Source organism: Temnothorax americanus, unplaced genomic scaffold (genome assembly GCF_048541705.1).
Source record: "Temnothorax americanus isolate GAGA-0224 unplaced genomic scaffold, ASM4854170v1 Scaffold11, whole genome shotgun sequence".
In the NCBI taxonomy this organism is placed as follows: Eukaryota; Metazoa; Arthropoda; class Insecta; order Hymenoptera; family Formicidae; genus Temnothorax; species Temnothorax americanus.
In genome coordinates, this window is record NW_027509242.1 from 2,525,044 (window position 1) to 2,552,663 (window position 27,620).

General features: G+C 37.4%; 2 protein-coding genes across 3 annotated transcripts in view; one reads left to right on the plus strand and one right to left on the minus strand.

The window, feature by feature from the left end:
- The window catches only part of LOC143908376 (uncharacterized), a 244,935-nt gene that overhangs the window by 61,322 nt on the left and 155,993 nt on the right, over positions 1-27,620 (minus strand). For both annotated transcript variants that reach the window (XM_077426027.1, XM_077426034.1), the window contains exons 6-9: positions 24,048-24,074; positions 23,137-23,308; positions 22,515-22,713; positions 21,999-22,194 (exon numbers count right to left, since the gene is read on the minus strand). In XM_077426027.1, coding sequence (XP_077282153.1) covers positions 21,999-22,194; positions 22,515-22,713; positions 23,137-23,308; positions 24,048-24,074 — 594 coding nt within the window. The remainder of the gene's footprint in view (positions 1-21,998; positions 22,195-22,514; positions 22,714-23,136; positions 23,309-24,047; positions 24,075-27,620) is intronic.
- B6 (pentraxin-related protein b6) lies at positions 1,870-21,980 on the plus strand. Its single transcript, XM_077426088.1, has 8 exons — positions 1,870-2,161; positions 5,035-5,321; positions 10,354-10,459; positions 12,746-12,960; positions 18,023-18,122; positions 18,319-18,533; positions 18,875-19,222; positions 19,914-21,980. Exons 2-8 carry the CDS (start codon positions 5,064-5,066, stop codon positions 20,289-20,291), a joined length of 1,620 nt encoding a protein of 539 aa, XP_077282214.1. The 5' UTR covers positions 1,870-2,161; positions 5,035-5,063; the 3' UTR covers positions 20,292-21,980.

A 27,620-nucleotide genomic window follows, 5' to 3' on the forward strand; every position in this document is an offset into this window, starting at 1 on the left:
CTTCCAAGATGCTTTATATTCAAAACAGCGTTTGCGAAACGTATAGATATATCTTTTGCGGAAGAGAAGTTTCGTAAACGTAACGTAATGTAACGTGAATTTACCTGCGCGTGAATTTTAATACGTTTAGCTAATTTTAAACGTTAACGATATAAATGATAATAATAATAATAATTTCCGTAATTATTTATGAGACTTTTAGACAGCTTTGAGAAATAAATACGTGAAAAGCAAGATGTGATTTGATCGCGGGTTAAAGATGTGAAAGCGTTCTAAGTGAAACGGGAGATAATATGTAACTTGAGATTCCACCAATTGCTGTTAAATCACAAACGCGCGTTTTATTCAACGTTCTTTCCGGTTGGCAGAATATTTTTTACATCTGTACAGCGGAAAATTCTGAATGCCATGCTTATCCTTTTCGTATCTTTTCCTTAGCATTACTTTGGGTCTATATATTTAAATATACAAACATACTTTACGATAATTGCTCAATGCAACTTTTGTCACAATAGCTTGAATAACGAATTCAAAATATCATAAAATAAATAAGAAACGTTAAGCAATGATAAACTCGATACTCGATGTATGCATGTATTATCAATCGAATTTCACGTATGCATGTAACGTTAATAAAAAAAAAACGAAATATTGGGAACGAACAATTCTGTTAAATTGATTAGTGCGGTATAACGATTTCGATCGTAGTGTAACTGTGAAATAAAAACTGTAACTAATAGTAAACTATTACGCTGCATCGTAATATTTGTGTTATACTTGCATAAATACTCGTTGCATCAGTGCAACTTCGGCATTTAGCCTGAAGGCTGAATGAGCCAATACCTATCTCTGGGCGTCTGCACGTTTATGAGGCAGAACGAGACATTGGACGTTAATTTAAATGGACAATAACGTAACTAATTGAAATTTAATAAGCATAAAATCACACGTCGCGCGTCGTTTGGTAATTGTAAGAAATAAGAAACTTCGCGCCACATAAAGAGAGTATCATGTTCTTAATGTTAGATTTGAAGTTAAGCGGCTGCTCGCTTTTACTCAATAATTGTTGCACTTATCCGCACGCAATCTCAAATATCTCCCACACGGCAGAAGATACAGATATAATCTTCAGAAACGGATAGAAAGATGATTGAAGAGAGTATTTCGATCCTGAATATTTTACATCGCCGAATTATATCGTTAGAAATTACTGTCGCAAATTGCAGAATCCTCGGCATTCTTCTACAAGGACGAGGCGAGCGACAATCATCCGCGTTGATCACAAGGTGCCGTTTGCCGTTCTAGATCGAACGCTCGAACGAGTTTACCCGCTGACCTCTTCCCAGGCATTTTTGGATCATGCGCAAGAAGCTTGTCGATCTCCCTCGCCTTCTAATTTCTACTTGTTTATCTAGATCTAACCTATTAGTCTAACCACGTTGTAAATTATGATAAAATATAGAATTATAAGAACTTTTTACATAAAAAATTTAGAAGATTTAAAGATAGTTTGTTTTAACAAGGTGTTAAATTAATTCCTCTGGTAGCCGTTAAATCATTAAGATGTTTCTGTTACATGATGGAGAATATTCTGTGCCTATATCTTTATCAAAACTTTATGGAAATATAATTATGATTACTTTTTTATTTTTCAAATTATATGTATGTAATATAATAATTTCGTCTGGTAATTGCGGGAAATAAAAAACAGAAAATAAAAAACGTCGCGTCACTTAAAAAGTATCATGGCCTTAAGTAAAGTAGATTTGAAGCTAAACAGCTGCACGCTTTTCCTCAATAGCATTTCGCGGTACGAAATGCATTTTCCGTGCTTTTGTTAAGGTATCCTGCATGTTACACGTGCGTATGGCCGAATAAACGATCCAGTAAAATCGTAATTGACCGGCGACCTCTCGCGCACGTGAGAGTCGCTTTTACGACGACAATAATGTACGGCGATACGTATGGAGAAGAGCGAGGCAAAAGGCTCACGAGGCAAAAGGTGTATCAAACACCCAGGTAGGAGAGGTGCATACACCTACTGTCAGCTTACCAGATCCGTGGCAAGCTCAACGAGCGGGCAGTTACCTTTCCGTTCTGAGACCGCGAGGATCTACCTCTTTCCATAGTGCCCGAGTTCGACTGTGATTATTATCTCTGGGTAAGTTTCGTGCCGATCGCCTTACGATAACCGAAATTTTGCACGTCTCAAAAGGAACATCGACGAATTTAGTGTGTTTAATTTTCGTAGTGGTTTAAACTTCTAAATGCTCGAGAAATGCCGTTTGCCATATATCCGTGCGGGTTTGTGAATTTTTTACGGAACTGTCACTTGCTACTATCACAGAAGACGTAGATTTTTAATAATAAATAACGCACTAAAAAATTCATTAATTACTTATAAAATTATAAGTAAGTCCTATAAATTTTGGGTGTTGCTTAATTTGCTACGTGATAAGTTTGACATTAATTTCGTTTCAGTAGAAAGAGAGTAATACTCCGAATAAAAATCTGATACTAACGATTTAATGATTTAATAACGACATAATTCTTCATAAATCCTAATGCCTTTTGAAGTTTTAATATAAATCCTTAATTCCCCTTACGCACTTATTTTTCGTTATTTACATATGTAGATAATGTTTGTGTATAAATTATCATTTCTTTCGTTACTTATTACTTATGTTTTATGCAAGAATTTCGTTTTTTTTTTTATAAAAAAGAGATTTTAATACACTGGACGTCAATTCGATAGGAGATTGGCGTGATTCATGCAAAGTACAGTCATTTTAATGTCGTAAGCTATTCAGGGCATTGCATTTTAATTTTCGCTTTGATAGCTTTCATTGTGGATCGCAATTTGTTTGATCACGATAGTGTCACAAAAGTAACTTGACGATCTGCATTCTACGCGAGATACTCTTAAGACAAAGTGAACGGTTGCATTAATCACTGTGAGATGAGAATGACACCACTGACACAAGTAGCAAAAGCAATAACACAAAGGGAGATCGAAGAAAGGAGATTTATGAAAGAAGACTTTTACAATTTAGTTGTGCCATGCATAAAATATAGTAATACATTGATAAGTATCGAAAACGTGTATTAATAAAAATAATGGAACAGCGTCATTTATGTTACAAGTATCAATAAATAATACTGATAGTATCAAAATATTTTTAATTAATTGGCGATTACCACTAGCAATTATGTAAAATTTTCAATAAAATCATTAAAAATTATATCAAAACAATTTCGAATAATGACAAGTACAATTATGTTATCAAATAATTACCATTTCATCATGCACGTTATTAATATTCCTGTCACACGTGAAATAAATTAACTGATAATAATTATAAAAAATTTATTATAACATCTGCAGTTTGATGATCACCTTCGTAATAGCACTTGATCGTCCCTATACCTAGTACGATTTCAACTTTCAATTTCATCTAACTTGGAGTTTCTAAAGAATCTAAAGCAATTAATCACAAGCACAGTTATTCAAGCGTGACAGGTCTCAATTATTGTTTCGAGTCTGTAAGAATAAATGTTCGTGGCGGAATATGCAAATCCTTTCAATATCGGAAGCCGGTTCCCTCGTCGATTACATTTTGCGCTACCGTGTTTCTTGGTTCCGTTAACACTACCGTTTCACGGATTTACGTTCAGTTGTACGAGTTCCGCTTACAATCAAGGCAAAATGGAAAATTCCTACGGTTGCATTTGGTGTTGCATTAATATTATTGCTTGCACAGCAAGACATTAGCATTACGCATTAATTTATTTTTATGGAAAGACTGTTTTCTAATTCGATTTTCCTGTCGTGTTTTAAGATCAAGCAGTTTTAAGATCAAGGTGCACTACGGAGCAATTAGGAAATCATTAAGAGCGCATTATTATTAGGAACCCGTCGATGCATCGTCACAGTGCATCGGCAAAAAATAATGGTCTTGATAACGGCGATTTATATCAATCATCAAATCCGTTCGCGCCATTTCTTCGCACAACTCTCCCGTACGCGCGTAATTGACTTAATACAAGCGTATATTGCATAAGGGGAACGCGTATGAGAAATGCAGCTTACGTCGCGCAAATCTAAGGACACGAATCCATCGACAGGCGTCCGAGAACTGGTACAGTATAGCAGAAGGCGCCGATTAATTATCCAAGTACATATGCGCGAGGAAAAAGGAGTGCAGAAGGTATTTAGACGCAATACTTGCATCTTATCTGGGTCTAATCTCGTCGCGAGGCTGCTCGGCATACCACGATACCAAAGACGCTCGCATGAGATAAAAATGTTATCGTGTGAAAAAAGAATTATCGTCGATTGCATTCTTAAGCGGTACAACGTTCGTCACGCTCGCCTGAATTAAATTTCGCAACGAAATGATGCCGTTGCGTGTGCAAGCGCCGTTCTATTCTGCATTATATTACACGCATTGGCGGTGGCGGGTGATCGCCTGGTGGGCTTCGCTTCGTTCCATCGGAACTCGATTCAACGTAACTTTTCTGGAGTTTGTTCCCCACACCCGGGTACATATAACGAGTCGTAGACCTTCCGATTATAATAATTAACCGAGCGGAGAAGCTCGCCGATTGCATAATACGCCGATACCGCACGCCGGTTAGTAGGTATTTGCACTAGTTCGCCTACGATTTATGTGCGCGCAATGATTAATCAATAATATAAAAGTAGAGAGATGGAGCCATTTCTCTTTTCTGTTTTTCCTAACTTGGAAGCGCTATGCGCTTTATTATGCACAAGGATATTTGCGGAAAAAGCAATCGAGGTATTTATATAATATGTGAGTCACCTATACTACGTGACATATGTGAACGTAACGACATTGCATTATCGTTACTTTCAAATAAACGGAACAAAAAATGAAAATACACGTCTCATCGGAACGGCGAAGAATTTAACACATAATTTAATGCAGCTTTTTCGAATTCTTTTCGGTCGCGAAATAGTTCTCGAGTTCTAAAGCCGAGAAGAAAAAGCCAGTTCGATCTTTTAACTTGCAGGTAGCTCGAGAGAAACGAGCCGCCCGAAGATGACGCCGATCCCGCTTGCGTGCGCTATTCTCGCTGCATCCTTGTGCAGCGAGGTGCAGGCGATTTCGTCGTCCTGGCGACCGATCGTGCCGGGCCACGCCGACGGCGCAGGTATACTGCATCAGGAGGCATCGATTTTCGGAAACGCGCCTACGCAGACGCTCTACGACGTGGACAGTCCTCATCATCTGCTGTCGCACGACCAAGGGACATGTACCCTCTATAAGGTCGCCATGACCCAGCAGCTGTACTTCGAGGTAGGTCATTGAACACACGGGAGACGGATTTTTATATCGCAAACCGGATGTCACAAATATTTCCAAGCTTATGTTTTATAGACGTGATAAAACAAGAAGCGAATCGCGACGCGATCAAAAATTTGAACGGTAAATTTCTATGATCAGCGATCAGAGCTTTAAAATGAACACAAAGCGAGTATTATTAATTGACATTCTATCCGGACATATTCGTTACAGTTTAGATTGGTAATTTGCCAGCCTGGAACAAAACCAGTGTTTGATGGACATGGAAAAAAAACCTATGAAACGTAGGGCATTTCGAATCGTGTATGAATCACTCACAAATACGTGCAAAGCGAGGATGATCATAGCGGCCAGATGGTCAATATAGCACTATGCATGCAGAATGTTTGTTTTCCAAGCCATGCATAGGATGGTGTTTGTTCTAGTTTCACGTTATTGATATTGTTGTATATCTACAGACATATGTAATACATATTTGAAGACGAATTGCAATCGCCATTGCCTAATATAAATTAGTTCATGCTCCACATAGTGAGTGAATAATGTAATTCCAGAACTTGGATCTGCTGATTACAATATAATTCCGGCATCATCTGATGCATAATTTGTTATAATGCGATTTCGTCATTATAATTTGTTGATAAAATAATTGCTTTAATCTGCGATTATTGATAAAGATGGTAAGCCTTTAATTTAATATGTTAAAATTATGCGTAATACGTACACAGTGTACTGAAAGTTATATGTTTCATTCTTTGGTTCCTTTGAATTCAAAATTTTTCTCATTTAGAAAATTTTCTACGAGTGCATGGGTGCGTGTCTATGTTAAATAAATTGTAAGAATTTATGATAATTTTCACGTCGGCAAACGATACTCTTCCATTTCACGCGCTTCTTCTTCTTCTTCTTTCTCTTCTTCGTCTTCTTCTTTTTTCTCTTTTTTTCTTTCTTCTTGTTCTTTATCTGACATATTGGACGGGCTAACAATACCTAGTCTACACAACTGTAAAAGGTGCGTCTCGCGTGTGTGACTAACGCGGAATTCCGTCGTTCACGTGCTACGTGAAGCGCACTTCACGCTCGAGAGAGGTAACTTGGCATTGCACCGACCAGGGAGGATTCACGGCGAGCGAAATGACACGCGTTCTGCGGCCAACGAAAGTAAGAGAAAACATTTTCTCGGACAATCCCCTCGGGGCGCTACGAGACGAAATGAGTTCTGAATTATTACCAATCGCCGTGATCCCTCGAAACGGCGAAATCCCGTTGCGACCGTTGCGACCGCCTTTCAATCGACTCCTTAGCTATACAACGCTCAGATGTCGCGATGTCTTCTGTATGGTTCGTTAAAGACAAAATACACCAGGAGTACTTCTACATTTTCGTTTTTCGATGTAGCTCGCGAGACGAGAAAGTGAACGTTCCATCAAAGGTGAATTACTTGCTCGTCTGATGCGCCAGCGGCAATATTCCTGGGCAAATTTGTATAATAACCAGGAAAGTCGAACCGGAAAAATTTAGGCTCACTGATTGTGAGGAAGCGGATGAGAGATAAATTGCTCAACGACGTAAAATTATATATGTATATCGTTTATAAGAAACGTTGCGATCGGTACTAAGATATCCAGATTGCAATTTATATAACACGTTTTATAAAAGCAGTTTTGGCGATCGAGTTATTGCGGTGAAATATATGAAGATAATCACGTTGACGGCTTAGACATTTCTCACGGATGACAGGCTAGGCTATTGATTTAAGGAGAAAGGAAGTTAAACTACTCCGGTTCATTTAGAATGTTAATAATCAATTGGCCTTCACCAATATTGTAAGCGTTTCTGTTCCTAACCAAGTGAACGTTCTTGTAACAGTTTAAATAAAAACATACAATTATTCAAATTAAAATATGCAACTTTATATTTATCCGAATACTGATTAAGATATCTAAAAACAATGAATACCACACAAATTCCTTTTACATCAGGCACTAGAGTTATTAACTTTATCTTCATATATTAATATTGGAAAACGTTTGTGTGCGTGCAAATCTTTTATAACACGATTTAAAGTTATTATTATAAATAAAATCTCAAATGGACATTAACGCAATATTACGGTATAATATAATGCGTCATAAAAATGTTCAAAACCATGCTTTGAAAAAGTGAGAAAAATGCCAAAGATATGAAACGAGATCAGAACTTCCATATAATTCCGGATAATCTTGCGGAGAATAATAATCTCCGCGCACAGAAGATTATTATTATTCTAGATCCAAATAAGAATAATAATCTGTAGATGTGATCGACGTGATAAAAACTGGCGGTAGAAAGTGCGAGCTGAGTGTATTTATATTGTATTCGTTAGACCACTTCGAGTCAAGGTGATATCCGACGTCGGAGAGCGTCCGTCCAGACTCGACGACAGGCGGGCGTAATTGCGGTTGCAGTCTCGCAGGTGCAAGGGGAAAGGAGACCGTCGCGAAATCGCGGATCGTAAATGGATGTCCAAAGACAAACGGAACAAAGACCTGCGGTCTACCTGCCTACCTGACTTTCTACGATCGTTAATACGCGATCATTTTCCTCGAGACAGGATGCCTATCGCCGGATCGCTCATTAGCTTCGTTCCGGCCGTCGCAATTAACGGCCACGCTGACGCCTCTCGCTTGATGGTCGACAATGCCAGGCGAGATATTAAACGCGGCTGCGAATTCGTGGAAATGCGATTTGCGAATTTATCACACCGGGAAATTCGAGAAGACATTAGGCGAAATGTCGATACGTTTCGCTAAAAACAGCAATGGAACTAAATATAGAGGCGAAACAAATCGATCTTATAACAACGGAAGCGATTTCGTATAGGAAGTGCCGTGAGATAATAAATGTGAGGTTTATTTAAGGTTGTTTTTGGTATTTTTATTTGAGCAAGCTTCTGTGTGCTTAACGAGGAACCGTTTGTCCGAATGACTCAATGTACTTAAACGTCGCCGCTATAGTTAATTGCAACGTACGTATGTCTGTGGCGTAGCGACGGTGCTCGATCATAAATGTCACATGATATTTTCTCTCTCGGATATTAATAACTTCAGTTGTCGAAGGAGAAACGCGCGCAAGACCGAACGCGTGACGCTATAATTCGACGTGTCGATAAGTCACGGGAATTGCAGATGCAAATCACCCTAACGCAAACAGTAGGGAAATTGAGCGAGAGAGAGAGAGAGAGAAAGGAGAGAGAGCAGTATCGCCGAATACACGATTGAATATTTCATCCCGCCCATCAAATTTACGGTCACCTCTTAGAGGCCGGCTGAAACATTGCCTGTCAGGTGCCGGCGAATGTAATGCGCGGTGACACGTGTATTTCTATATAGCGCCTGCTATAACGTGCGGGGAGAAGTTTATGCGAGCTGACAACCGTAAAAGGAACTGGACGTGCGCCGGTGCAATCTCGATCGCGGTCGTCACCGTCGTGATTTTGCGGCCGCTTTTGGCTAAATCCGTTCTCCATATGGGGGAGGAGGGCATGGGTGGCAGGGAGGCTTCCAGTTCTCCTCGTCAGAGAGAAACTACGGGCGCAAGAAGCGGCTCTACGCCTCTCTCTCTCTCTCTCTCTCTCTCTCTCTCTCTCTCTCTCTCTCTCGCACCGACAACGCGTAATCGATTAACCGCGCGAATTCATGCAATCGCCGACGAAAAAGCGCGCATTCCTGTGGGTGTGTGCCCATTTCGCCTTGAAAAGGATGTGAGTAATGATAACGGCACTTGGGAAAAGATCGGATTGAAAGTATGGGGCAAGAAAAATGCGCGCAGTTTGGCTCTTTGAAAACGAAACGCGGATATCCCGCATAAATCGCGATAATTTCGTCGCGAAACTCTTAGAAGAACGTGATCACATTTCAGCTTGCATGTTGTGTCGCTACTGGGAAAAGAACAAATAAAAATTATAATTTTTCAAGAACGAAAAAAAAGATAATGATAAGATAAGAATGCAAGTAAACGCGCAAACACAAAAGCTCGAAGTATAATATCTTTTTAAACAACTTGCAATTTTTTGTGTAGCTGTATATTTTCAATTTCTGTCTTATTTAATACACAATGTTGCAACTTTTATTACATTCTTAAAAAAAGTAAAACGGTGTATTTTTATTAGCAGCGTCTTCGTTAATCGTCATTCGTGTTTGCTACGATCGTATCGTGAGAATAGGTTATAGACTAAAACGCGGTATTTGCTTGTCAATTATTGTGCTGTGATTCCGCGCGAAGCAATTTCCCTGTCTAAGGCACGAAGTGTACGCGCCGCGCCGTTCATCAATATATATTCGATATATATCCTAGAGCAAAGTGCTGTTCATACATAAATTTCAATCGATCGACGTGTACCACGTCAACAACCAATGTAATCGACCAATTCAAACGCGCGCGCGATGCCGATGACCATTGTAGTCTCGGGTGCATCAGGGTGCATCAAATTAACGGAAAATATATGTAATCGCATTTATATCGTAATGAAAAACCACCTTTTCCGTTCTCACGCGATAATTTATATTTTTCCACCGCGCGAACACAGTGCTTCTATTTTGCAACAATTCGGCACGCCCGGTACTCGTGAAGATGCAACTCAAACTCCCATCAAACTCTAATCGTCCACGTCGAATCGAACAACAGTCGCTCTCTCGTATGCCACGATTGTTCGATTACATCCGCTCGATTGCACCCGCAACGGGAACGTGCTCGTTCGCGCGTTTATCTAACGTTCATTTAAACGAGAGCCGCGGGGATCGATGACGGGCGATTAATAATGTAAGGCCGGTATAATGCGAGTGATGCACACCACGCGGTAGAGTACACATTCCAGCGATTAAATCGCACGGGGCGCATTAATCTTCGCCGCGCGCGCCGAGTGCATTGACAATTCCGATCGCGATAGGCATACACGAAATCAACGTCAACCGAGCGTTGCTCGTCGTCGATGCGATCTAACGAAGTATACAATAAACACATATATCTTTCTCTTTTTGTCTTGCAGTACATCCATTACAAGGTAGACCTGCCGGACATGAAGGAGTTCACCCTCTGTATGTGGACGAAATTCCACAATCACTCTAACGACCATCCACTGTTTTCTTACGCAGGTAAGTGCGCGAAATATATACGCGTGCGTTTCCTTCTCCTTTCACCTCTTATCATCACGACATGTACCGAACGTGAAAGCGAAAGTTCGCTGCGTGTGTCGCCAAAAGTATCGCGTTATCGTGTAACGATGTTACAAACCTCATGAATTAATTGCGATAACGATATTAATTTTCCGTGTCAGCAATATGCAAGAATGTACGATTGTGATTTAAAGACAATGTTTCTTTATAAAAAAATTAGAAGTAAGTCGCTGTGCTCATTGCAAAATTTGAATATTATACATTGGTAATACAATTTAATTAAACTTGGAGCTTTTAGTCTTTACTCGTTAAAGTAAAGTTCATCTAAATTGCTCGCTAGAAGTCATTATTGCAAAACTATGTTTTGATATATAAACTTGTCATTAATCAAATGCGCGAAAGAAACATTTTTGCACATTTTAAACTAAGAAAGAAAGTAACAAATTTACAATTATCTGTTACGTTTATCTGTTATCAGAGCAACATATGCGAAGAAAAGATAACCGAATTATTTTTGTACATTGGAAACTTGTTACCGCCGTAACTTGCCAGCAAAAATTTGCGCTCCTTAAATTGCGGCGCGAGTTGTGTGTTTTATTAACAAATTTTTACAACGTGCACTAATTTGCCGTCGACCTAGTTCCTCATAATTGATATATTGTTTACTAACACAGCAGAAACTGCGGATAAGCAAACAATAAACTTGTAAATGAACGGACCGGCGCATTGAATTGTGAACACTTACAAAAATGAACATATACAATGTTCATGATATTTATACGTGAAGAACAAACGAAAATTGTTTTCAACGGATCTGCCAACAATATTGTCCAAAATTAGTATACATAGTACTTTTCACTCGCTGATGTTTTTCTTTTCTTTTTAAAATTATATTTCAAAGTATTTTATAACAAAAATTGAAAAAGCGCAGAGTTTAACGTGCAACATCAATAATTATGGATCCACTTTCGCAATGTTTAAAATTTAATAAACTCGTTCATACACTTATAGAGATCCATTATAAACAAATGTACTTTAATACGATACTGCGATTGTTTTCACACGTAATAAATGAGAAATAAAATTTTATTAAAATCTGCTCCTGGTAAATTTGAATGCAATTTATATGCTGTAAATAATATCGTTGTAAATATCGAGATAAATTTAATTGAAAATATAATAAATTTTCCAAGCATTACACGCGATATAACGGTCGTGCTCAGTTGCATAATCAATTCCCACGCACTGCTCTCTCTTTCCGCGGATTAGTGATTATATAGCTTAAGTCACAATCATACCGTCCCTCCCATCGTTGGGATAGGAATCGATTTACGCCCGCATGCATTATTATTCGTGCGCAAATACTGACGTTGTCCCGGCTACGTTTTCAATGTGCAGTTTAGAAAGGTTCCATACGGTTTGTGGTTTTTTTGTGCCGGTAGAAAGTTGCACACATACACACACGGTGTTCTTTCTTTTTTTTTCCTAGGCGCAGGCGTGCGTGACAATAGGCGGATATGCGCGGTGTCATAAATACACCAACAATAAGTCCCTGCCTTCGCATGTGTCTAAAAACGCTTCTCGACTTCCAGAATCAATATAGGTATACTGGAAATGTACCATATTATAGTGAGAAATAAGAAGTACCTTTTTTAATATTTAATCCACAGATAATTTCTTATACATATAAAGAGAACAGCGATAAAAATTAAGTTTATATCAACATCAGAGAAATTTTGTACAATGAACGATTTAATTAATTCTAATTATTAATTCTAATAAATCTCTTTTAAAACTGTGCATCTAATTAAAATTATTCATGGCAGAATAAACTTTAAATCTATATATTGGACATTATTTCATTATTTATGTAAGATATAAATAATAAGATATAAATGTTACATGTTAGAAATCATTGTTGTTAACAGTTATTAAAGATTTAAAAACAGTAAAAGTTAACATGATGATGTTAATTTTAAATTAAATATCATTTTAACGTAATGTGTAACATACAAATACGAGGTACTTTATATTTCTTCACCCGCCTGGTTCTGCAACGAAAGCGTCCGAAAACACGGGACGTGCCCCGCATGTGTTTGAAACCGTTAGAATCTCGTATGTGTCCGCGTGTGCAACTGTTAGCATTCTCGACAGTTACTGTTCCTAATGGGGAATGTTACATCCACTGTACTTGCGCGCGGAAAAACCGCCCCTCTTTCCCGTTCCGTCACGGACAGACTAATTTACACCCTCGACCCTTTTCAGTCGGCGACCAAGCGCGGGAGATACTGTCGTGGGTCGCGAACACACCAAGGAGTTCGTATTACATGCTCAACGTCAACGGTCACAACTTATACAGATTGAATTATCCGCTGAGACTTAACAAGTGGTACCACTCCTGCCAGAGCTGGAACGGTCGCACCGGCGAATGGCAGATCTGGGTCAACGACGAGCGTGTAGGTCGCGGGTTCAACAACAGGGTAAGCACGCACGATTTTATGCTGTTTTTGGCCCTATCGCTTCGTTCCCTAAATATATAGATAAATAGATAGATAGGTAGATAGTGGAAGATATCCTGGAAAATCTTGGACAAACATAATCAGGTTTCCTACAATCCGCAGCGTTGGTAAACAGTAGTTCGAATCGAATAAAGAGCTTTCCCTCAAATTTAAAAAAAATCGTCAATTCCGCTTCGCTTTACCGGTACTATCTCTAAAGTTTCCTGATTCACCTATGTTTAAACGTGGCTCAGAACTTCGAGAGTTTCGCCGAAAATACGTAATTCCGGCCTCTCTCTCTCGCCGAGAGAAAGCCATTTGCTTCTCATTTGCTGAAAACGTGTCCTTTCAACTTGTAATAACACGGACCCAAGTGTACTAACGCGAATTCGACAGAACCGTCGAATGAGGTTGTTACGTTATTCGAAGAACTTGGTTACAAGCGCGCCTAGCATTGCGAGCGATTTTGGGAACTTGAACGGAGTTACAATTGCCCATAATGCATAAGAAACGTATCGATCTCTTGAGACTGTGCACTTTTCGTGTCGTGGTAAATTTAGGTCGAATGACAAGCCCGACAATGACGGTGCAATCGTGACGGCGCATTGTCCTTGGTATTCTAATAAGAAAGATTGCACCGCGCGCGCGTACTGTCTCTCGCGCTTATAGAATCAACTTTTGCAATCATATCGCTAATCACCTACTCGTGTTTTGTCGTCCTTCCGCTCGACTAAAATAACCGCCGTTCTGCTCATGCAATTCTTAATCGTCATTCGACTTTAATTAGAGAGCGCACACTTTTTCAGTTTTTTTTTTTTTCAATTTTACTCTCGTGACTTATAATTTTGTCGCGTGTAAGATATAAGAAATGCATATTGAGTGTATCACAAATAATTTCTCTAATAAAACTCGAGTACCGTACCGTTTAAAAAATTTCTCGGAAACACAATGACGATTAGGCACTTAATAATATAATTATGGAGGGCGAAAGATTGTTTGATTGTAAATTTAGCAACTGTTACACAATCTTCAAAAATAAGACTCATTTTTTAATAGATATATGCAATAATTTAATAGATATGATATATAAGATAATGCACAATGAATAATGCATATAAAGAACAATGCTATAAGATGATAAAAGTATTTTGCCAATAAATCGCTATCGCATTAATATTATATTCGTCACTTTACTAAAATTTTTATTTAAAAAAAAAAACAGTATACGCGGACGCATATAAAAATGGACTTTATTATTAGTTTTGACGATAAAATATAAACGTACACGTGTGACATGCTTGTAATCACACGCTGCTAATTATAGCGCATGGTGAACTCGTGGCGCAAATGTCAACGGCGATGAAATTGCGTGCACGAAACGAACGCGAAATTAATTAACCATTGAGAAAACTCCTTTCGTTAATACACGCTGAGCAGTTAACTATTCCTGGGCAAAGAGCGCGCGTCTGACCGTACACGTGGTTTTACTACTGCGACATGAAAAAATTGATGCACTATTAATTTTACAATGGAGTTATTACGTAAAAATCTCCAGTTTTATATAATTTCTCGGTTTCTTTGCGATAAATAAAAGCAAATATGATTAGCTCAATCTTAAAACGAGTTTTAATCCCGTGGGTATATCTACTAAAATTTATTTCAAAATAAAGAATTTCATTTAATTGTATTGCAGTCTGTATAATTATATCGTTTCCGCTAAAATATTTATTGTTATCCAATCAGTCCATGCTGAAATTTTACATCAAGATTGTGAAACAAACTTAATTTTTCAGAATAGATAAGGAACAAATTTTATATTTTATTATACGTGACGTATCGTAAAAGTGTATAAATTTTACGAAAAATTTTGAAGAGTTACGCAAGAAAGTTACATAAAATATTTCATGTAGCATATCTTAAACACGATGTTTAATTCTGATGGGCTATTATTCGATTTACATATTACAAAATTTATAGAATGAACATATACACAAAAGTCAAACAAAAAGATTTTTACGAAATCAAAAATATAACTATAGGTAGTAAAAAGCAATCTATTAAAATATATGTGTTGAATGTGATATTACATTCCGTGTAAAACAATAAGTCAAGAATTCCGATACAAAACTAAATTCCGCAGATAACTAAATTCTTTTGAAATAAAGATGCACTACAGTTATCATAATTTTACAGTTTCAACATTCCACGAATATCCCTCGAATTGCATTTGCAATTCTTTAATTCATAGCATTCTCTAATTCATATTTATAAACGTCGCATGCATTTCGAAAATCATTCAGAGACACTCAGAATAAAATTTTGATCTTGTAAACGTCTTATATACTCCAACCTTCATAATTCATGAGAAATTAAATAAAAGTTATTATAATTTATATTTTATAATATAAATGCCGAAATGATATTATTAACACATGATATTTTTGATTTCGTAAAACTTCTTCTGACTTTTGCGGTACATTCTTTTATAAACTCTTGTAATAAATCAGATAATTGTCCAGTATTAATATAGTATTAAATATCCAGTATTAAATATTCATTATATATGTATTAATTTTATTCGTCTAGACCATCCATTTTAAAATATTTATATAATACATGATACCCCCCCCTTACACATAATTTTCATAAAAATGCATTACCTCGAATTAAAGATAATTTGTTACTCTCTCTGATATTGTTACAATTAAATAAAGTAATAAGTATAAAATTTTACTCAATCCATAGTTGTTCGCTGGTGTTTGAGAGATGCTCTCCCCAGGCCTTCTCTTCTTTCTCTTAGGTCCCTTTGTTGTCACTCACATTCATTCGCGAAAGCGGTTAACTGCAATTACGCGCGCACTTAATTACCGGAATACGATAATTGCGCGACACATTAAACGGCATTCTCCTTTACATACGCGCATTTTATTGCATTGCAATGGACGTAAGAGTAACATGATGAGAATAACAAAGATACGACACGCCGTTCTTTCTTTTATTGCAGCTTCGTAAAACTATAGCTATTCTCGCGTGTTCAATGAGTTCGCGGAATACGAAATGTTATTAATAAAAGCTCGATATATCACGATCTTCCGCTATTATCGAACTATTCAATCTAACGATCAATTTATTACATCGCGCTCTCCATATACGTAATTACAAAAAAACTTCGCGTTCGATTCTTCAATTCTTGCTTCAAAAGAAAAGATCGCGTGAGATAACACTCCGATAAGTAGCCATCGCTTCGACGCGCTGTTCGTGAGACGTTAATCGTGACAGTTAATTAACTGCGCGGGTGAACGATCGCTAATTCCTCGTAGAAAACGATCGCGTTTCGAAGAGTAACGCGCGGAGCGACTCGCGAAGACTTCCCCTGTCGATTCGAATGTCATCGTACGAATGATAGGCGTGGTGACCTTATGCCTTAGCGCGTCGTTTGCCGCGCCGCAAACACCAAGGCCAACGGAACTGTTATCAGTTTGAAACATTCAATACTTTTCAAATAAGTCTCACGGTGTGAACGAAAAGAAAGTGACCGTGTAAACCTGATACGTTGTACACGCCGAAAATATTAGCCAATTTGTTTGCATCACAAAACTATTTAACATCATATATATTATAAAAGAAATGAATATAATAATATATCCTGCACATATTCGCATTTTCTTGCGCCTTAAAATAATTATTAATAATTAATGGCGCGCGGCTTTACCGCAAATCTTTGAATTACTCGTATCGGCGTATTAATCCGTTTTGCAAAAATATATAGTGAGCCAAATTATTTTTAAATCAATGAAAAAGGGATATATTCAAATTTAAGCAGCATTAAAAAAAACGTCACTTGTAAATATTACGAAATACCTAGTAAAAACTATCATTCTAAATTAAATCGATGTAATGTAACATACGATATAATGTAACAAATGACAAATTAATTCTCAAAATCTATTTATTGAATATCGCATCATATTTTTTTTAAAGCTGATTTTAAGTCAAATTCTTCAGTAAAAATGCCACTTTAAATGCAAGCTTAAGAAAAGAGGTACTTAATGTTCTATTCAACGGTAAGAGAAGACAGCCCTTTGCACGGTAATATCACGTAGTTGCATAAGGATTCTGTGTTGTCTCAATTATCGTTTATATGTTAAATGCACCAAGAATTTCTCGAGCGAACGTGCTTCCGGTATATATTATTTCTCGTATACGAGTCACGTTCGCGGGTGTGTCGCCGCAATTTTGTCGACTTAAATGTCTGTTTTCGGATATAACACTTTGCATATAATCGTCCCATTTTCGTTTGTATAATATATATGCATAGGAATTTACGTGTGTCTTATGAATGCGTCATATCGTGCAATTGTATCTTCTAACACGCCATTGCAATGATAAAGAGAAGTATATAGTCATTCACCGCAAAGGGCGGACGGTAACGCGTTTTATCAACCTATCATTATGTTAATAAAATTATTGCAATTATCAAGCGTAATTGCAGTTGTCGATTCAAAATACGAGATTCGCAATTAAGCCTAGTATAAGACGCATTCGACGTTTTCATTCTAAAAAACATGAAAGTTGTCAAGACGGCGGCTTCCCGCATTTAGATTGCGTCGGACAGAAACGAAACGAGAAAGAATGGCGACGAAATAGAATAAACGGGAAATGGAAAAGTATAGAATTCCATATCGCGATATTCTCATCCGGGGATACCAAGGTTACTTTCAAATAAAAAAGGACAGAAACCAATTTAAATTTCCATATAACGCCGCTCGACTGCGGACATGCAATCTATCCACTGCGTTATATCGCGCACAGGAGACACACAATCCGGGGCTTTCATTCTATTTGCGCCCGGTAGCTTGTAGCGTTGGTTTTTTCCGTGTTTTCTTCGAACGACCAATTAAGTTGGCATTAGGCCAAACTGCATTTTCAAACTAATTTCACGTGTCGCTTAGTCCGGCGAATAAAAAAGCGATTATGCAAATATATTTTTTATATTCCGTAAATAAAATATGCAAGAGAATTTACATTGTCGTGCTTACTTCAGCTAGTCGGGCACGTGATCAAAGGCGGCGGAATCGCCATTTCGGGACAGGAACAACGACAACTGGGCGGCGGTTTCTTGGAGGGCGAAGAAGCGCCACCAGGTAAGAATATATTTTTACATTATATATAATTATTAATATATTAATAACTTTTAAATGAAAAAACTACGATTGTCTCAAGTTTCGATTATTGATAATAAAAACTGCCATCTCAAAAATATCAGATTAATTGAATCTTACAAACGGCATCGTGATTTATCATCGTGACACGTGTCCGCTAATGTTTACTGTCTTTCAGGTTCCGGTGGCTATTTAGGAGAACTGACGATGGTGCAGCTCTACAACGTTGCCCTGACCGCGGGCAAAGCGCACAAAGATCACAAGCACCATCACGTTCATCGTCACGAACACGACACGAGTAATGACACGCCGAGGGCCACCACGCGAGCGCCTGTAACCGGACCTCCCTTGCCACCGCATCCCTTCCTCACTGGAGGCCAGATCAATACACAAGTACAATCACGTTTTCTCACTTCGTTACACTAGAGAGCACTCGCATGTGTGCTTCCGTGTCATCAAGCTAATTACCTTCCGTTCCCTGATTAGCATCACCGAGAAACAATACGCGAAGGGTAATCTAAAAGGCATCTAAGAGGCATCCGAAAAATTAGAATCAAATGTTTAATCCTGTTGAACGTTTTCACGATTATTTTTCATACGTCTTGGCGTGATGCCTCTTAGACGCACATGTACGTCCTGCTTGAGATCTCCGCGTTCGATGTATACTGTTCCTCCTTACGCTTCACCACGATCAATTGAGTATGAATGTTTCACGCGTGCAAATGATGTTCCAGGTGAAGATCAATCCGGGGGCGTCGATCCAGATCGTACAAAACGGCCTGACCATTCGTCATCCGGCATTACCGCCGGTCCCGGAATCGCCCCCACAGCCGCTCCCGCCCTTGAATCTCGATGTTTTCACGTCACCCTTCCCCCCGCTACATCGATTGCCCGTTGCTCCCAGGCCGTCGTCGATTTTCTCGAACGGACCCTATCATAATCTCTTCAAAAGAGAGAGAAGCGAGTCGAAGAAGCGAGACATCAAGAACGAGACGGTAATGTCGAGTCTGACCGAGTCCGAAAAATCCGTCGTGAAGAGGGACGCCGAGAAAACTTCGAAAGAAACTGGTGGCGACGGCAAGGTGAGCGCGATTAAGTCTAGATTAAATCTTTCGCGTGCCGGTATCAGTTTTCATCTAGGGGTAAACGGAACATCCTTCAAAATCTCTATTTTTTTTTATCTATTTCATGTTTCATGTCAACATATTTAATTTTCTCGTCATTATTTCAACTCGCTGAATATTCTTTTTCGTTTTAACTCGATGATATTAAATTCTTATACACACATCTGTACTCGTTCTTAAAGTAATCCGCGGAAAATCTTTTTCAGCGAACGTTACATTGTAAGCTCTGACTTAGCAGTTTCCGACCTACTTAACGTAAAAAATTAAAAGACGAAGAATCAGAGTAGAAAGAATCTCAGTGAATGCGTTTGACTTGCCTGCACTGGATTCTGAGATTTTTCATTGTATCGCCTCGAGAAGAGTCTGTTTTACGCTGAGTAACTTTCGCACTTTCCAGTAAAGTTTAGTTCGAAACATTCGTAATTTGTTAATTTCATATTACTTTAGCTTCATATAATCGACTAATTCTTTTGAATTAAACATCTAAATTTCTTCCAAGAAATCTTCGCTAGAAATCACTTCAAGAAACAAGTCTGGCTCTTTTTCTTTCACGAAACGGACGGAGGAAAGAATGTATATTGTACATACTGTAAATTTCTATTTGCTCAACTGATAGCGTGTAACACTTCACATGTCTGGCATTTCTTAGGTAACTTTCGTGGCAAAAACGGAGGACGTAAATGACAAGAAGCTGGGAAAACGCGAGGCTGAAAAGAAGAAGAAGAGAGGACTGCTGCAGTTAGGCGACGGATCGATCCTTGATGACGGATACCCCAGTCCTCAAGGTTTGGACGACGACTATTTCACGGGATTAACGGGTTTCGGGCTCACCAAGGGGGCAAACGAAGAGGAGGAGGACGAACGGGAGCCCGCCGAGGCTGAGGTCAGACAAGTGATGGACATCTGCGACGGATGCGCCGAGGAACCGTTCGGGAAAGCGTTGATCCTAGATTGGAGATCGGTGCCCAAGAAGCTTTATTCCGGCGCGTTGTACTTGCCGGCTATACCGGTGTGCAAAGCGTTTTAACCACCGACGAGATAACGCGGCGAATCGCGCGCGAAGCGACATTCCGGCGACGTCGCGTGAATTTTCGCGGAATTTTATCGAGCGTCCGCCCGGAAAGATCCGGATCGTGCCGAATAACGACGCGAACCCTCGATACCCGGTCGACGAAAGATCGACGATCTCTCGAGAGCAAAACGTTCCCAGGTATCCCACGCCATGTTTTAGATCGCTGAGTATCTTTAGTTGCTACGGGCAAAGATGTTTGTCATTCGCGCTGTGCTGAGTCCGGTGCCCTTCCGATTTCATTTCTCTGCGTTGCTCATTGATTCGTTTTTTCTCGATGATGCAGCCAAATACTTTTTTGTTTGTCGTATTTTCGTAAACATTACGAACATGCGGAGATGCGAACAATATTGCCATTGGAAAAACTTGCGCTTGACAAAACATCTTGCCGATCATATTTATTTGCAATTTCTATCCGATTAACTGTACGACGATTAAGTCTGAAGCTTCCACGAGTATTGTGATGGCGAGTACGGGGTCAATTGTAATGAACGTAAGAAATAATCGTAACCCTCGTTAGATAACAAAACATATCAAGGATCTATAAAAGTCTGGCAAAACCTTTTTTTAAATATTAGAATTCTAGTATGTTTACTGTTTATTTGTGCAAAACGGCTAAAATCTTTGTCGATATTGTTACAAATGGCCGGAAATGTCTATAATAACGATATGCGATAAACGTCGCGTTGCGGCAATCCCTGTATACGAGAATAGAGTTTAATTAGTTAAGAAAAATTTCATTAACGGAATAAAGAATGTTGGCGTAATAGGACAGTATTATGTTGTAAATTCGAGAAACTGATCACGAATAACAACGATCGCTTTTAACAGAATACTCATCGTGGTTTTAAGGTGCGTGCTGATCGATTGACCTCGGCGAGACGAAGGGAAACTTAATTATGTAATAACGACGGAAACCGCCTTGATCGATCAGCAACGTACGCCTCGGTCGCTTAAGCTCAAGACTTAGCTCTTAGTGGTGTATATTTTGTGTACATGTGAAGTATGCCGAATAAACTTTTATAAACCGTTGCATTATATCCTATTTGATTCATCTTTGAAAATTTTCTATGGTATAAAGCAGCACATCGAACATTATTGGCAATTCATATTCCACGCGTGATGCTAATTAACAGATCTCGAAAAATACGTCACATTTCTATAAACATACACGGTGCTTTATTTAAAAAAACTAGTTATATTATTTTCTTTACGATCGAACTGTTTTAAGCGCGTAAAAAAGAAGAGTTTATTACATATTTCCAATTCCAAATGAAGAATATCTTGCGACGTCCTTTATATTTAGGTATATTTCTCCGAATATAACGCGCGAAATATCTCTTCTACGAATATAAAATGCAAAATTGGGCAAAGAAAACTGTCATTCTAAATGAAGTAAATATTTCAGAAGTGTTTCCTTATAAGATATTATTATCCATGTATATTCATTACCAAAGAATATCCTATTATAACTTCCTGTAAATATCTAATGAGCGAGTATATTTCACACAAGATGGAAAGAATATCTTTCAAACGTAATATTGTGTGACAGCGCACTCCGTGTTACATAAAAAGTTGAGTGAAAAATATCTAACCGATCTCGTCTCCGAAGAAGGAGGATGAAAACGACGAACTAAGGATGGAGTCTCGTTAACGCGCACTTACCTTGCTCTTGTGAATGTGCTGATGCTGATATTCGCTGTCGAATTCCGGCTCGCTGAAGTAGCTCTGATCTTCCCAATGGGGAGGCAGACCGCCACCGCCTCCCGGCACCCCCAAGGGCCCCGGCATCCCCGTCACTCCGTCGGCACTCTCGAAAAGTCTCAGGACGCTGCGATCCCTGATATCTCTCAGGTGCGATCTAAAAAGGAAAACAATTACCTTTATATCATGCAATGATAAATCATTATTTGTTGAAATTCGCCATTATTAAAACGAATAATATTATCATAATAAAAATTGAATAAATTAGAACTAAACGACTCTATGCAAGGCTTCTAAAACAGCAACGATGATACTTGTGTAACAGATCGTTATAATTGAACAAAAAAATGGTTGTTGTTTGAAAAGCAAAATATATTTAGCGACAGAGTACTTTATCTAAAACATTATTTGTCTGCTTGAGAATAAAAATTCGAATTTATTAGAAAAGACGTATATAGTATGGCATAAGAGTGTTACCTTAGATCTTCGAGTTCATAGAACATGTCCTTGTTGCTGTCATGTATGTAAACTTTTACATGAGGACTATCCAGGTATTCCATAGTGAGTTGTTTCGGAAAGCTTCTGACGAAAAGAGCCTTGACGGTGTCTATACTGGTGATCTCGTTCGGTAGCAATGCTCTCTTTGTCTCGTTCCTGTACTGCAGGAACACCAATCCTAGAAGATATAAAAATGCATTTGTCAGCACAGTCAGCAACGTGCAATAAGCAACATTTGAAACATACATATATAGAGAGATGACCAAATATAATATCTAAATCGTGACTGAAAACTAATTCTCAAACTTTCAGATTGTACTTAATTTACGTCTTTATGCAACAACTAATCTTTATCCTATTAACATTAAATAAAAAATGAATTAATATTCTACTACTTAGATTTTCTTATATTTAGATATGATCAATATTTAAGTCTATTACTTTCAGCGAAGTTTTAAAGATTAAGAAAAAATATGGTATATAATATGACTAATATGTATATAATATATCAATATAATCTACAAATATTATTAATTAGCAATTTTTAAAATAATATTTAATCTATTTACTTATTCGGATTCTATATAAATTTTGTAAATACCTAGTGGTCGCTCCAAAGTTTTGCTGGGCGTTCGTACGACGGGCAGGCTGCTTCTTTGCTTGCCCCCTCGTCGAAATCCCGTGCTGGAGGTCTCCACCTCGGACATGATGCCCGGGTCGTCATCGAAAAGCATCGTCGAAGACGGGGGTGGGTAGCCACGCGGAAGAGGCGACTGAAAGCACGCCAACTCGATAAGATTTCGATTCATTTTATGACCTCCTTATTATATTGCGAATCACTTATCAGTGGCATTGGCGAAGAAGAAATTAAACGAGTTACTTAATTCTATTTTAATAAAACGGCGAATTAGTGTTAGTTTATTATCGACTTGCACTAATTAACTTCGTACGAATTTATTTGCCAATCGATAGTGGCTGATAAAATTGTGAGCATTTGTGTGAATTGTATATGAAATTGCAAATTTTGCGTAATTTATACATAAAAACGCTTAATTATTTTGTAACAAATCTTAATTAACATTTCACATCGCAATAAATGTTGCAGATACACGAGAGCTATATATATATATATATATATATATATATATATATATATATATATATATATATACACACAATATATGTACATTACTGTAAAAATGTAGCATATTTAAATAATTAATCCTATATTAAATGAGAGTTTTCTCAGGCGTTTAAAGAGGTGATCGAATCCTTCTGCTCTATTTCACAATGTAACTCATTCATATCACTCAGAATTTTATTATTACCTGTGAATACATTCACAAATTTTCCGAGCAAACAATTAGACACACGGTGAGCTTGAGGATTTAGATGCCACTCAGAGAAAAAAGATTGTGTCAGCATACCGGCATGCATTTTGACGAGAAAAAAAAGAAAAAAATTGATTCCGCAGGCAATCTTGCGTGAAAAGCATGAAAATTCAAAAATTACCTTTCTCTGGCGAGACTTGGTCCCCATCTGTCGGCGGCACGGCAGGTAACACGGAAACACACACACAAAGTAAAATCCAGTTAGATGTGTAATACATTGCGGGGTTATAGAAAAAGACGAGGGGGAAAAATAGAAAAAAAGAGAGAGAGAGAGAGAAAAAGACAAAATCGACAACGATCGACCGGAAACAATTGTTTCGAAGAGGGGAGTAAGAGAGCGCCGATCACTGGCGGTCGAGCTGCTCTTCGTTGACAGGTCGGTCGTGTAACTCGAACGTAAATTGCGGCTGCAAATACTGTGGTACATAGGTAGCAGCTTCCTGCTCGTGATAGAAACATGTTCCACGAACCGTTTTTCGGTTTTCGAAGCGCACGCCAAAGCGTTCGCGACAATCGAATCGTTATTTTCAGCGAAACAGCTGTCATCATGCTTCGTAAAACCGGTAATTGTCGTATCCTAAAATGTCAATATCCTGGTTCCTTCCGCTGTAGTTTATGAGATGTGCAATTATATATGTAGTTTGTGTTAAAAAATACAAGAGAGCACCATATTTATGAACCCGAATATGGAAATATGGAGTGTTTCTCGTTCATCGTATTTTTTTCTGTATTTAACAAAATATAAAAAATGTATAGTTAAATAATATATTTGCTACAATAAATACAATATAGCATATAAATAGAATAAACTGTTTAAATGCAATATATCTCGATATATTGGAAGACAACGCGCTGATTTTTGCCATTCCCGTTAGGAGATGCCACGTATAAAAGTAATTAATAGCACATCTGTGTTTGAAAATAAATATTCTCAGTGAATTTGAATTATATCCTGTTCCTTGTATACAAAGTTTCCCGTTAATGCGCGTTTGCAAAAATATGCACATGGTTTCACGTAAATGAAAATGTGATTGCGCAGAAGTGCTTCTTATTTCCGACATATTGATTTGTTATGCAGCTGCATTATCGCGTTCGTTGTAAAAAGGAACGGAAACTGCGAGGTCGGCTTATGATATGCAATATCTACATACGCAACTCACGTTCGAGAACGGGACACGTGTTAAATACCTGCAACGATGTGTTGGCAACGCTTTCAGATAATAGATTAAAAGGTTGACGAAAGGAATAAAAAAAGAAGAGATAGAGAAAGAGAGAAGAAAAAAAAACCATTTGCCTTCGTGGTTTATTCAACAATATGGTCCTACGTGATCTCGTGATTGCTTTGAGCGGTGTAATTTCGTAATTCGGGTTACAATCTTGTTTTTCGCGTAACCACGTCGCGCGTCGTATCGCAACAGAACGTGCTATGAACCGAGCGGGTCACCAATTAATGGCAAAGCTGGCGAACATGATGATGTAACGTTCACACCCACTATCTCGACTGTGCACCACCTGCACTCCAAGTTCGATTATCCCCTACAAACCGCAGAGACACCCCGAGGATGCTCAATAATCACGCGTGACAGGAGAGAGCTAATCGATCGTGCGACATCCGCAAAACACGAGTACCGCGCGATCTTCGGATCTTTCGAACGTGAAAGATTGTGTCAGATTTAATACTATTTAAATTGTCAGTTGCAATTAATGATACTTGAAGTAATACTTTTGTATTAATATATAGCGAACAAAAATTTATATATTCATGCACGTGTGTATAAGTTTTCAACTTGATATAAATTTACATTATTTTCTCCAGCAATGTAAATAAACTTATAAATTTGGTTTAATGAATAGATTATCAGATATATTTACGTTAAATATTTTTTTCATAATTTTGTACGATATTATAAACAATAATATACAACTAGTTTAAAATAGATAATATACATTTCATAGTCAAATCCAAAGAGAACAAAAAATATATGTTTCGTTAATTAATAATTTAAAATCTTTGCAATATTATATACATGTATAAAATATGAGACTTACAAACGGTAATAATATTATTAAATATCCTCCAATTTTTTCTGTTACACATATTACATTTTTTTATGTTATTAATAATAATTTTGTGGAAGCAAAAATAAATTTTTATTTAAGTAACGTTAATATTTTTATTAAATTTCTTTTTGTTATTTTGATGTGACAAGATTATCTTTGAATAGCAATAAAATACAGTGTATATTTTTTATTCAGATAAATTATTTTGTGTTTCTTTAAATGTAACTATTTTAGACTCACATGCGATTTATTAAATTTTAGTTTAAAAAAAAAGGTATAATATATCTATTCATAGTCAGTAATGGCTATACTCCCGTGTTCAAACGTTTTAAAAAAGCAAAATCCAGAATATTACTCGTTATTAAGCGATTATCGTTACAAGTTTAAACATCCAGGTAATTAAAGTGCAGGAAAATAAGAAATCTGGGACGTCAAGAGGACGGTGCTACGTATAGATACATTTATGTTCGGTGTGTCGGTACCCTTCAATTATCGGAAACAACGAACGCAAGAAAGGACGTCGTAGGTGGATGATAATTAATTAACCACTTCCTCTCATTACCGGCGGTTCTTGACCACGCGGTACCCGCTAAAGTAATAAGCTGCGGGTATCGCATTTCGCTCGTATCTTCAATTAACGTGCGATGGCTTAAAAATTGTTTTTAAACTGGTGATCGCATAAAGCGATATAACAATACCTAATTGATATTAAAGTAGGTTGTACCGAAACGTGTGCGCTATTTTTTGTTAAAGACGTGCATTATTGCAGTATTGAATCGCATATGTTAAATATTATATATATTAACTTATTATATATATATAACATATAATATATAAATAATTTTAATAAACAAAGCTGGCAAACAAGCAAGGTCTTTGTGCTTAAAATATTATATTATAAATTCAAAACATATACAAACGTTTCGGCCTTAAATGTGGCCTTCATCAGTGTGAAAAACAATTATAACCTTGGGGTCGTTTAACAAAAATTAAATAATTAATACTGAAGTCTTACATCGATATAGATTAAAAAATTCACAGAAATTATATAAGCTATTTATTTTATATCTAGCCGCATACACACACAAAACAGATATGTAAATAGTTTATAATTTCTGTGAATTTTTTTATCTATATCAATGTAAAACTTCAGTATTAATTATTTAATTTCCGTTAAACGACCAAGGTTATAATTGTTGTTCACACTGATGATGGCCACATTTAGGGCCGAAACGTTTGTATATGTTTTGAATTTATAATATAATATTTTAAGCACAAAAACCTTGTTAGTTCGCCAGCCCTGTTTATAAATAATTTTGTCATATTGCGCGAATCATATTTCACTAACAATATTCTTCAATAATTAATATATATAGGATAATATTGCAGTACACAAACGGTATATGATAATCTTTCAGCTATTATTAAGTTTAATAAGTATTACGGTATATAATGTGTCTCGTGAAAGTTTTGCAATAATATCACAAGAGCTTAATTACATCATAAGTTTTCGCGTTTATCAATGATAAAAACTTTAATTACGCATAATCGCAATTCACGCGGTAGTATATCACGCGATAAGAATAATACTCGTGCATTTTCGAATATTACGTGCACGTAGAAATCTCTGAAA